This window comes from Mus musculus, chromosome 3 (genome assembly GCF_000001635.26).
Source record: "Mus musculus strain C57BL/6J chromosome 3, GRCm38.p6 C57BL/6J".
NCBI lineage: Eukaryota > Metazoa > Chordata > Mammalia > Rodentia > Muridae > Mus > Mus musculus.
In genome coordinates, this window is record NC_000069.6 from 93,645,055 (window position 1) to 93,658,305 (window position 13,251).

Consider the following 13,251-nt stretch of genomic DNA (forward strand, 5'->3'; position numbering starts at 1 on the left):
GTGTTTGGCAGGAGATAGAATTGGGGACCACCACATGCTAGGCAAGTTCCCTTGCGTTGAGCTATATTTTCACACTTCATACCCTCATTACTCCCACAAGTCCTTTCTTCTTTCTTATGATTTACCAGATTTCCTAAAAAAAGTTTGGTCCAAGAAGAACACATAGCAGACAACACTGTTTCTGAGAGTGATGTTACTCATAATTTGTTGTATCAGTACATGAGGGGATCTCAGGTCTCTATTTCCATCACTGCAAAGTATAAGACAGGGCAATCTCTATGACCTGTAGGCCGACACCATCTACATCAAGAAACCAATACAAGGGTTTCAAATTTTCATTTTTTTTTTTGAGCTTTTCTTTTCTCTTCTCCTAGGGGCATTTAGCTTCTCCCTGAAGACCAGCCCACCCTCTGCTGCAAGGTAAGCATAGTACAGGACTCCTTCAGCATTCCTGGACAAAACAGGAAGCTTGAAATCATGGTTCCAAGGAATCTGAGACCTCTACCTTGTTACCTCTTCCAGAAGATGGTTAAGACAACTTCTATTTGGACAGATAGGAGAATTCAGCCCTGACCAGCTGACTCAGTATCCAGAACATGTGTGAGATGTTATCAGACTCCATGGTGGAAGCCATTCAGGATGCAAACCCCAGCACTTACAAAACACTACCTGTTAAACTAAAACCAAGGAATACTTGGTCATAGTCCATAGTGTTGGAGTGTAGTGCCAGGGAAATGTTAGTGATCGCCATGCACTCCAGTCAAGTCAGCTTGACAGGCTGTGAAGCCTAAAAGCCACTCACAAGGCAGAGGGTTTCAAGGAAGCTCACCTCCTGGAGTTCTCATTAACCCATATACTCATACCCTATTCCTGAATTAGTCTAGTGTATGGATCCACGTGCTCTCTTTTAGTGTTATCTTATTATAAGTGCCTTTTAAGATTGAATTCTGACATAGCTAAGCCTTCGCCAGTGGACCAACATCCTAGAAAGTCCTTGAGCTGGCTTGGAATTCAGGAAGAATGTTGCCTGTTCAGTGACATTCAAAATTGCCTCTGGTATTACACTATCACTTAGAATAAAAGTCAAGTCCCTCCCATATACAGGAATTTACAATGGTTTAGGAAGTAGATCAGGCTGTTGTTTTAGAGTATTGCATTATTCATGAGATGGTTAGCTAGAACAGAACTCCCTAATTAGAACCATGACTTGGGTGTGAAAGCCCTTGCCCTGCTAGTGTAAAGACCTCACACCTGGCTTCTAAGACTATAGCTGACCTTAGATAAGGCTGACTTTGTCTCAGTTATTTTATTGCCCAGTTACTGCCAGTCTTTGTGTTTACATTCCTCTGTTTTGTGTAAGAGTCATTAAGCATCCAGTAACCTCATTTGTACCTTGCTGATGTGTCACCTAACTTCCCTACTTTCTTCTGTATAAAAAGTTTGATGCTCAATTTGACAAATTACATTCAGAGTTTACACAACCTCTCCTGTGTGCATCTGTCTGTCATTTCATCCAACGCTTTGCCCACCTGCGACTAGAGACCCGTTCCATGCAAAGGGGCCCAGAGGGTCTGTGGCAAGTGATCTCTTTTTCTTTTTTATTAGATATTTTCTTTATTTACATTTCAAATGTTTTCCCCTTTCCTAGTTTCCCCTCAGAAAATTCCCTATCCCCTCCCGCCCCTATTCCCTCCCTCTGCCCCCCAACCCACCCACTCCCATTTCTGGTCCCGGTGTTCCCCTATACTGGGACATAGAGCCTTCACAGGACCAAGGGCCTCTCTTCTCATTGATTAATGACAAGACCAACCTCTGTAACATATATAGCTAGAGCCACAGGTTCCACCATGTGTTTTCTGATTGGTGGGAGCTCTGGGGGTACTGGTTAGTTCATATTGATGTTCCTCCTATGGGGCTTCAGACACCTTCAGCTCCCTGGATACTTTCTCTAGCTCCTTCATCGGGGACCTTGTGCTCCATCCAATGGATGACTGTGTGCATCCACTTCTGTATTTGTCAGGAGCTAGCAGAGCCTCTCAGGAGGCAGCTTTATCAGGCTCCTGTCAGCAGGCTCTTGTTGGCATCTGCCTAGTGTCTGGGTTTGGTGGTTGCTTATGGGGTGAATCCCCAAGCGGGGGCAGTCTCTGGATAGTTGTTCCTTTAGGCTCTCCTCTGAACTTTGTAACTCCTTTCATGGGTATTTTGTTCCCCCTTCTAAGAAGGATTCTGAGCCTCTGGGCTAATATCCACTTCTCAGTGAGTGCATATTATGTGTGTTCTTTTGTGATTGAGGTACCTCATTTAGGGTGATATCCTCCAGATCCATTCATTTGTCTAAGAAATTTACAAATTCATTGTTTTTAATAGCTGAGTAGTACTCCATTGTGTAAATGTTCCATATTTTCTGTATCCATTCCTCTTTTGAGGGACATCTGGGTTCTTTCCATCTTCTGGATATTATAAATAAGGCTGCTATGAACATAGCTGAGCATGTGTCCTTATTACGAGTTGGAACATCTTCTGAGTATCTACTTATGAGTGGTATTGCTGGATCCTCCGGTAGAACTATGTCCAATTTTCTGAAGAACCACCAAACTGATTTCCAGAGTGGTTGCACCAGCTTGCAGTCCCACCAGCAATGGAGGAGTGTTCCTCTTTCTCAACATCTTCACCAGCATCTATGATTACCTTAGTTTTTGATCTTAGCCATTCTGACTGGTGTGAGGTAGAATCTCGGGGTTGTTTTGATTTGCATTTCCCTGATGATTAAGGATGTTGAACATTTTTTTAGGTGCTTCTGAGCCATTCAGTATTTATTTCTCAGTTGAGAATTCTTTGTTGAGCTCTGTACTTCCCCACTTTTTAAAAATAGGGTTCTTTAGTTTTTGTGGAGTCCGACTTCTTGAGTTCTTTATATATATTGGATATTAGCTCCCTATTGGATTTAGGATTGGTAAGGATCTTTCCACAATCTGTTGGTGGCCTTTTTGTCTTATTGACAGTGTCTTTTGCCTTTCAGAAGCTTTGCAGTTTTATGAGTTCCCATTTGTCAATTCTTGATCTTGAGCACAAATCATTGCTGTTCTGTTCAGGAATCTTTTCCCTGTGCTCCTATGTTCAGGGCTCTTCCCCAGTTTCTCCTCTATAAGTTTCAGTATCTCTTGTTTTATGTGGAGTCCTTTGATCCACATAAAAAGTCCTTTGACTTGAGTTTGTACAAGGAGATAAGAATGGATCAATTTGAAGTGTATACTTGCAGTCAGCTATTAGATGGAATGTTGGGAGCCATTAAGACAACACAATTGTCCTGATCTCTGAATTGGGCCTCTCCCCCCGAGAAGAAAAGGGGGTCAAAAGCAGGCCACCAATTCCAAGAACAACCACAGAATGTTCCAGCCCTAAATCATTGCCGATGTCCTGACCACACCCTGATACCACCAAGTTCCTGCTTCCCCATGTAGTTGCCAAAAGAAAAAATTTCTATTGCTCACCTCCCACTGATAAGCACTTCTCCATTTGCTTTTGCAATTCTATTGCCCCATCCCTCACGCTGATAAGTACCTGTACTTCCCCTTTTGCTTATGCATTTAAACCTTGGGCCTGGCTAATACATTCAGGCCTTGATGCAACTCAGAACGTTTCCTTGTTGTTATTCGCACAAGGTTCTTGTCTCTCTATCCCCCCATTCGGTTCTTAGGAGAAGGTCTCCTTGGGACCCTCGAATAACTGGACCTACTGGATGGGTCAATGGAACACAGGGCCCCCAATGGAGAAGCTAGAGAGAGTACCCAAGGAGCTAAAGGGGTCTGCAACCCTATAGGTGGAACAACAATATGAACTAACCAATACCCCTGGAGCTCGTGTCTCTAGCTGCATATGTATCAGAAGATGGCCTAGTCAGCCATCATTGGGAAGAGAGGCGCCTTGGTCTTGCAAACTTTATATGCCTCAGTATGGGGGAACGCCAAGGCCAAGAAGTGGGAATAGGTGGGGAGGGGGTGGGGGGAAGCGTCTGGGGGACTTTTGGGATAGCATTGGAAATATAAATGAAAATACCTAATTAAAAAAAATTTTAAAAACTGAACTTTATATATATATATAAATGAATCGATTCACATTCTTCTACATAGTAACCACCAGTTGAGCCAGAACGATTTGTTGAAGATGCTGTCTTCTTTCCAGTGGATGGGTTTAGCTCCTTTGTCAATGATCAAGTGGTCATAGGTGTGTGGTTTCGTTTCTGGGACTTCAATTCTGTTCCATTGATCTACCTGTCCGTCACTGTACCAGCACCATGCAGTTTTTATCACAATTGCTCTGTAGTACAGCTTGAGGTCAGGGGTGGGTGATTCCACCAGAAGTTCTTTTATGGTTGAGAATAGTTTTTGCTATTCTAGAATTTTTGTTATTCCAGATGAATTTGCAAATTGCCCTTTCTAACTCTGTGAAGAATGGAGTTGGAATTTTGATGGGGATTGCATTGAATCTGTAGATTGCTTTCAGCAAGATAGCCATTTTGACTGTATTGATCCTGCCAATCCATGAGCATGGGAGATATTTCCATCTTCTGAGATCTTTGATTTCTTTCTTCAGAGACTTGAAGTTCTTATCATACAGATCTTTCACTTCCTTAGTTAGAGTTAGTATCATTTGTGACTATTGTGAAGGATGCTGTTTCCCTAATTTCTTTCTCAGCCTGTTTATCCTTTGTGTAGAGAAAGGCCACTGATTTGAGTTTATTTTATATCCAGCTACCTCACTGAAGCTGTTTATCAGGTTTAGGCATTCTCTGGTGGAATTTTTAGGATCACTAGGGCACATGCTCCATTATGTTCATAGCAAGCAGCCTTATTTAGAATAGCCAGAAGATGGAGAGAACCAAGATGTCTCTCAACAGAGGAATGGATACAGAAAATGTGGTACAGTTATACAATATGGCACTACTCAGCAATTAAAAACAATGAATTCATGAAATTCTTAGGCAAATGTATGCATCTGGAGGATATCATCCTGAGTGAGGTAACCCAATCACAAAAGAACACACATGATATGAACTCACTGATAATCAGATATTAGCCCAGAAACTTAAAATATCCAAGATACAATTTGCCAAACACATGAAACTCAAGAAGAAGGAAGCCCAAAGTGTAGAAACTTCGCTCCTTCTTAGAATGGGGAACAAAATACCAATGGAAGGAGTTACAGAGACTAAGTTCAGAGCTGAGATGGAAGGACCATCCAGAGACTGCCCCAACCAGGGATCCATCCCATATAAATCACCAAACCCAGACACCAGAAAGATTTTGCTGACAGGACCTTGACATAGCTTTCTCTCTCTTTTCTTTTCTTTGTTTTTGTTTTTCAAGACAGGGTTTCTCTGTACAGCCCTGGCTGTCCTGGAACTCACTTTGTAGACCAGGCTGGCCTCAAACTCAGAAATCCACCTGCCTCTGCCTCCTGAGTGCTGGGATTAAAGGTGTGGGCCACCACGCCTGGTCATAGCTTTCTCTTGTGAGAGTATACCAATGCCTGGCAAATACAGAAGTAGATGCTCACAATCATCTATTGAATGGAACACAGAGCCTCTAATGAAGGAGCTAGAGAAAGTACCCAAGGAGCTAAAGGGATCTGCAACCCTATAGGAGGAACAATAATATAAACTAACTAGTACCTGCCAGAGCTGTGTCTCTAGTTGCATATGTAGAAGAGGATGGCGTAGTAGGCCATCAGTGGAAAGAGAGCCCCATTGGTCATGCAAACTTTATATGCCTCAGTACAGGGGAATGCCAGGGCCAAGAAGTGGGAGTGGGTGGGTAGGGGAGTGGGGAGTGAGGGTATGGGGGACTTTTGGGATAGCACTGTAAATGTAAATGAAGAAAATACCTAATAAAAAATTTAAAAAAAAAGGAATGGAGATAGGTTAGAAGTCTGAAGGGGTTCACAGGAGGGAGGAGATTCCATCAGAATCTGCTTACATTGTTTCCTTGGAATTCAGCGACACAGTGAAAGGTGGTCAGGCCAGGCAGTGGTGGTGCGCACCTTTAATCCCAGCATTTGGGAAGCAGAGGCAGGCAGATTTCTGAGTTCAAGGCAAGCCTGGTCTACAGAGGGAGTTCCAGGACAGCCAGAGCTACACAGAGAAACCCTGTCTGGAAAAAAACAAAAAACAAACAAACAAAAAGAAAAGTGGTCAGGCCAGAAAGATTCTATACAGTTGGGGATTAGACTGGTAGTTGTGGTTTTACTGAACTGAAGGAGAAGGGAAGATCTACAGGCATCTTCCATGCTTTCCCCTCAGGATTGGACAGTGAGTTATCAGTGAGTGTGTTCTGGAGTTAGGCTCTAGAATGCAGCAAGGAGTTAGCCTGAGGGATCTTAAAAAAGAATTGTCTCTGGGACTCAAAGGAGATGCATGCAGGCAGAAAGTAAGGCTACAGCTGGTGTTATGACATAGTTCTATAGATGAGACTGGTTGTTGATGTTGGAAGACAGGTGTTGGTCATATCTGTCTAGCTCCTAAAATCCCTTAAGGCGTTTGAATGATGACTCCAAGAAAACACTGTGCAGAAGCCAGGGAGCGGAATCTTTCATCCACCAAGTGGGGATGGGACTCCACCATTGACTTCCACCCGGAGCTTTTAGAGACCTCAGAAGCATGAACTGCAATGAAATGGAGAGCCCGAGTCTTCAGCTGCTCTGTGCTATGGAGGTCAGCCACGATGAGAGTGTGTGCAGCATTCTCCACAGAGACGTTCCTGCAGAGGGAATCCTCACATATGACCTTCAAGCCCTCAAGGCCATACTTGTCAGCAGCTGCCAGCACATCACAGGCCATGGAGTGGCTATGGAGGGTTGGAGCCTTCCCAGTGTAGATGAAGTCCATCATCTCTTTAAAGACTTGAAAATCCAGCTCCTGGATCTCAAAGCAGTTTGCTAGTCTCTCTTCCATTTGAGGTTCAAACATGGCTCTGAAAACTGGAGAGCGAGCTGCTAGGATAACTTTGTGAGCCCTGAATTCATGGCCAGCTACCAACAGGGAGCAGTCTGTGAAGAGGGAATTCTCCCACAGCTTGCCTAGGTCATCTGTCAACATGTGTCTTGGATCCTTGATTGCAGGTATCATGTTCTGTCCAGGCATGTTTAAGATGGCTCCTACTATGCTCACCTTGCAGCAGAGGGTGAGCTTGTCTTTAGGTAGAAGCCAATTCCGATGGGAGAGGAGGGAATCTCGAAGGATGAACTTACTGAATCCCCAGTTTTGCTTTCTCTGAAAGCTAGGGACATTCAAGCTCTGCGTATATTGGTATTTCTCTCCTTGGGAATTTTTGATCCAGAATTCAAACTTTGCCCTAACTTGTCTCTTTGGGCAGTTGACCAACACCAGGTAAACTGACAGGTAATCTTTGCTTTCTTCATCAAACCCGTTTGGGTGTACTCTCAAACACCAGGCCACTTCCTCATTGGCCTCTAAGGAGAACACTGGGCTTTTAATCTTTCTCCTAATTCCCCCCATGCAAAATGAAAAGTTGCTAATGGTCCACTCATAGCAGAATTCCTTAACACTGATCTGTGTGGAGCCCCAGATCTTGGCTTCCATGTCCCCTGACATTTCTGCTGGAGGTACTTTGGAGGTTAAAGTTGATCTGAAAAGAACTAGACGTTATTTATTCTTCTTCCTGTTGGATATAAGTATAGGTATTTCAGATTTTATTTCAATTACTCTTAAATCCTCTCTCTCTCTCTCTCTCTCTCTCTCCCTCTCACCCTCTCTCTCTTCTGTCTCTCCTCTCCTCTCATCCCTCCTCAACTCCCCTCTCCGTGGTGTAAATAAACTCTATTCTATACTAATCTTGGTACCTGAGGGGGAAGATATGCCTCAGCGTGGACACTCCAGGGTACCACTCCCACCCTCACAATACCTGGATCTAACAAACACATCCTGGATTTCTTTTTATAAAACACAATTGATGTTGTGACACAGATTTAAAAACTGTCAGTTTAACATCTCCTGCTGCCTCATGAACTTTGCAGCCAACTTCTCACTAGACCTATCCATCCAAACAAAAGCAAATTGATAAGTTCCCTCTCTCACACTGGTCATTGTAAATATCCCCTGGTTCCAAGGGAGGGATGTTGAGTTCACAGCCACCCTGTGGCGTCCTTGTGGATAGAGACAGTCCCAATCTTTATGAGTCCTTGATGACTCCTCATTACAGGGCATCTTCCCTTGAGTGAGATTTTCTCTCTCCCCTGTGTCATTTTCTTTCTCAATGCTGTGAAACCCTAAGCCTGGGTACCATTCTCCTCACTGTCCACTCAGGTACTGGCCTGAGCTGAGACCCCAATTGACTACTTGAGGTCTTTGTGATTTGTCCCTCCTGTTGTTTTAGTTAACTTATCCTCAGGATGCTGGTAGGGGAAATATATAACTGCCACTCTCACCCAGAAAGGATATGCCTTTGCAGCCACTCCCAGGATCCTTACTAAGATGCCTCCAATTCTTAAAGGCTTCCAAATTTACAGGCTACATTTGGCCCCAATAACCACTAAGCAATGACTCTTCATTGCTGTTTAAGGGCACTTAAATATATTTTACAAGTCTCTCACCAGCCATCCAAAAAAATGGAAAGGTTTCTACACAGGGTCCCCACCCACTACCTCCATCTCTTGCCACTTTACTTCTTTGTTCTCCCTCCCACATACAGGCACAGTGAGAAGACTGTCTAGATTGTAGTATGATAACCACTAAGAAACAGTGTTCCCCCTGGATTCTGCCATGACTCCGTGGCTGCCTCAAGCCTTCTCTCTGCTTTCCTCCTTGCTTTCTTGCTCCCTGCCTGACCTAACACCATGGGGCACAAAACATGCTGTGCTAGAGCAGAGTTGAAGGCAGACAGAGCATAGCTGCAGGTGCTGCCTCTTACTCCCCACCCCACCCTGCTCACACCAGGTTGAGCTGCTGCCTATGCTTCTGTGCTCCTGGGGCCCACCCACCACCACCATTGTCAGCTCTCTGATTTTTTTTTTTCATTCTGTTCTGCATCAACTCTAAACCAGGTGTGACAGCTGAGCTAGTCCATGCACAGATCCCACTGCCCTGGTCACAGCAACAGAGGCTGGCTACTGTGAAAGCAAAGACCTCTTGTCCACCAGACAAAACATGCCCACTATCTCTATATGTTTGTCTTTTTATATGTTTTTATCTGTTGTTACACAATTATTTCTGTGATTCCAAGATATAACAAACATGTGACATTCTTCCTGGCAGAGCTGTAGCTTTAGCACCATCTTGGTTGGGGGCAGGCTTGTGAGTATCTGCCATCTTTTTGTGGGCAGATAAGGTTTTCCTATGTTATTGCTTCGGTGCCATCTTAGCTAAGGGAGGTCACATGAATGGCTGTAGCTTCAGTGCCATCTTAGTTAATGACAGTCCCATGTTCATCCACCATCTTTGTTATGGGCAGTTCCTACCTCACTGCCTCCTCACCTTAGAACATCCTGACATAGGGTCTCTAATTTCTAACCTGCCTTGGTAAAGAATAATTTTAAAACCAATATAAATATTTATATCATTAAACAAGATTAAAGATCTTTAGGTTAAAGATTGCCTAACTCAGATAAGCTTAGTATACACTACGTCTCAATCATCTCGAAAATCTGCTAAATGTAACAGCAAATGTTTAAGCTTATTAGGTCAGATAGAGACTTCCAAAGCATAACAGTTACAACCCTCCCACCCCCCACAAAAGTGTATGAGAAGATGTAGGCACAGTGACAAGACTGCCTAGATTGTGTTATGATAACCATGAGTTACAGAGCTCCATTGCCTTGAGGCTGCCTGGACTCACCCTACACTGTCAAACTGATGACACTCAGAGAGTTAAATTTCTCATGTCGCCTAGGACAAGGTCAGTCATTTCTCCCACATTCCTATTCCACAAAACAGGTTCTTCCTCTGGTGGAATCACCATGCCTGACCTCAAGCTGTACTACAGAGCATTGTGATAAAAGCTGCATGGTACTGGTACAAGGACAGACAGGTAGATCAATGGAATAGAATTGAAGAACCAGAAATGAACCCACACAGTTATGGTCTCTGGATCTTAGACAAGGGAGCTAAAACCATCCAGTGGAAAAATGACAGCATTTTCAACAAATAGTGCTGGCACAACTGGCATTTATCATGTAGAAGAATTGATCCATTCTTATTTCCTTGTACAAAGCTCAAGTCTAAGTGGATCAAAGATCTCCACATAAAACCAGAGACACTGAAATTTATAGAGGAGAAAGTGGGGAAAAGCCTTGAAGATATGGGCACAGGGGAAAACTTCCTAAACAGAACAGCAATGGCTTGTACTGTAAGACCAAGAATTGACAAATGGGCCCTCATAAAATTGCAAAGCTTCTGTAAGGCAAAAGACACTGTCAATAAACAAAAAGGCCACCAACAGATTGGGAAGGAATTTTTACCAAACCTAAATCTGATAGGGAACTAATATCCAATATATGCAAAGAGCTCAAGAAGCTGGAATCCAGAAATTCAAATAACCCCATTAAAAAATGGGGTACAGAGCTAAACAAAGAATTCTCAACTGAGGAATACTGACTGGCTGAGAAGGATCTGAAAAAATGTTCACCATCCTTAATCATCAGGGAAATGCAAATCAAAACAACCTTGAGATCCCACCTCAAACCAGTCAGAATGGCTAAGATCAAAATTCAGGTGACAGCAGATGCTGGAGAGAATGTGGAGAAAGAGGAACGCTTCTTCATTGCTGGTGGGATTGCAAGCTTATACAACTACTCTGGAAGTCAGTCTGGTAGTTTCTCAGAAAATTGAACAGAGTACTACTGGAATACCTCTCCTGGACATATACCCAGATGTTCCAACTGGTACTAAGGACACATGCTCCACTATGTTCATAGCAGCCTTATTTATAATAGCCAGAAGCTGGAAAGAACCCAGATGTCCCTCAACAGAGGAATGGATACAGAAAATGTGGTACATTTACACAATGGAGTACTACTCAGCTATTAAAAACAATGAGTTTATGAAATTCTTGGACAAATGGATGTATCTGCAGAGTATCATCCTTAGTGAGGTAACCCAATCACAAAAGAAGTCACTTGATATGCACTCACTGGTAAGTGGATATTAGCCCAGAAACTTAGAATACCCAAGATACAATTTGCAAAACACAAAAAAATCAAGAAGAAGGAAGACCAACGTGTGGATACTTCATTCCTCCTTAGAATAGGGAACAAAATGCCCATGAAAGGAGTTACAGAGACAAAGTTTGGAGCTAAGATTAGTCCATCTAAAGGATGGACTATCCAGAGACTACCCCACCTGGGAATCCATCCCATAATCAGACACTATTGCATATGCCAGCAAGATTTTGCTGAAGGGACCCTGATATAGCTGTCTCCTATGAGGCTATGCCAGTGCCTGGCAAATACAGAAGTGGATGCTCACAGTCATCTATAGGATGGAACACAGGGAACCCAGTGAAGGAGCTAGAGAAAGTACCCAAGGAGCTGAAGGGGTCTGCAGCCCTATAGGTGTAATAACAATATGAACTAACCAGTACCCCCAGAGCTCGTGTCTCTAGCTGCATATGTAGCAGAAGATGGCCTAGTCGGCCATCACTGGGAAGAGAGGCCCCTAGGTCTTGCAAACTTTATATGCCCCAGTATAGGGGAACTCCAGGGCCAAGAAGTGGGAGTGGGTAGGTAGGGGAGCAGGGCTGGTGGAGGGAATAGGGAACTTTCAGGATAGCATTTGAAATGTAAATAAAAAAAATATCTAATAAAATAAAATAAAAATAAAAATAAAAATAAAAAGGTGTCTTGCCTTCTGGGCCTAATGGACACACTGCTTCTGCCCAAGGTGTGATGGAGAATGCAGAGACCTGGGGAAAATGTCTAGGTAATGGATTATTGACTAACATGTCATTATAATTAGTGACACCTAGATTATAATTTGTATTTCCCAAATATCTGACTACATTGACAGCTAAGCTAACTTCAGCTAGAAAACAGACCTCTAGCTCCTTACCCAAAGGTAATTGACCACCTTAATAGCTTATTAATCAATTTGTTTACTAATTGCAGCTACCAGATCTCTTATGAAAGACAGGTTTGCCTAACTTACAGGCTTCATGATAAAGAATACAAAAGTTCAGATGTAACCTTTCACAGATTTAACCTTCTGTTACTTTCTTTTGGAAACTCAGTTTCCAGTGACTAAATGTTTCATATTTCTCCCCTTTTTATGCCACTGCCCTAACATTAATCAATAGAGTTCTTATAAATTAGCCTAACCCTAATAAAACATTCCACTATATGATCCAACTTTTATAATCGAAAGTGCAAATTTTAAGTTTCCTTTCATTGTATTTATCCCATAGACTTAAAGTGTTTCTTGTGCTAAATCTGTAGTATCAGCTGTCATTGTTACAAATAAGTTTCCTTTAGTTGTCTTTTAACTATAGACTTAAGCCTTATATAACACTTAAGTATATAGTATTAAGTATATATAACACTTAACACTTAAGTATATAGTCTCATGCTAAAGTATATGATCATTTATCGTATTCACAAGGTTTTCAAATTTTCCAATGTCTGCTAATTGTCTTTTCTTTTTATTTTTCTTTTTTCTTAAAAAAAGATTTACTTATTATTATATGTAAGTACACTGTAGCTGTCTTCAGATGCACCATAAGAGGGCATCAGATATCATTACAGATTTTTGTGAGCCACCATGTGGTTGCTGGGATTTTTAACTCAGGACCTTTGGAAGAGGTCTTACCTGCTGAGCTATCTCTCCAGCCCCTAATTGTCTTTTCAATACATACTTCAAAATGCTTCTTATTATACTACATTTATATATATTCAGTCACCCAGACAGAAGAAAAAGTCCCTCTTGCTTCTTCTGCTCCAGCAAAAGCTTTTGTCTTTCCTAAGCTAATCTTAAAGAGTGTTCATGCTGTTAACAAATTTATCTCTTTTGTAAGCTTATTTTTTGATATATAAAAAAATGTAATATATAATGACAGATTTTTTTGTAAGAAGAAATAAATGGTAGGAGTAGAGTTCTGTTTAGAAATACTCCCAAGCATCTGCTAAACACATGTAATTCCTCACAGGCAGAAACTCACAGAGGCTCTACCCAACAGTTACCTGGCAATAGCCAGGTACCCCTGATTCACTATAAAAGGGGTTGTTTACTCCTTCCTTGCAATTTTATTC

General features: G+C 42.3%; 1 protein-coding gene across 1 annotated transcript; it reads right to left on the reverse strand.

The window, feature by feature from the left end:
* Positions 1-6,487: 6,487 nt before the first annotated feature.
* Tdpoz2 (TD and POZ domain containing 2) lies at positions 6,488-7,632 on the reverse strand. Its single transcript, NM_001007222.3, has one exon. It carries the CDS (start codon positions 7,607-7,609, stop codon positions 6,527-6,529), a length of 1,083 nt encoding a protein of 360 aa, NP_001007223.2. The 5' UTR covers positions 7,610-7,632; the 3' UTR covers positions 6,488-6,526.
* Positions 7,633-13,251: the final 5,619 nt, after the last annotated feature.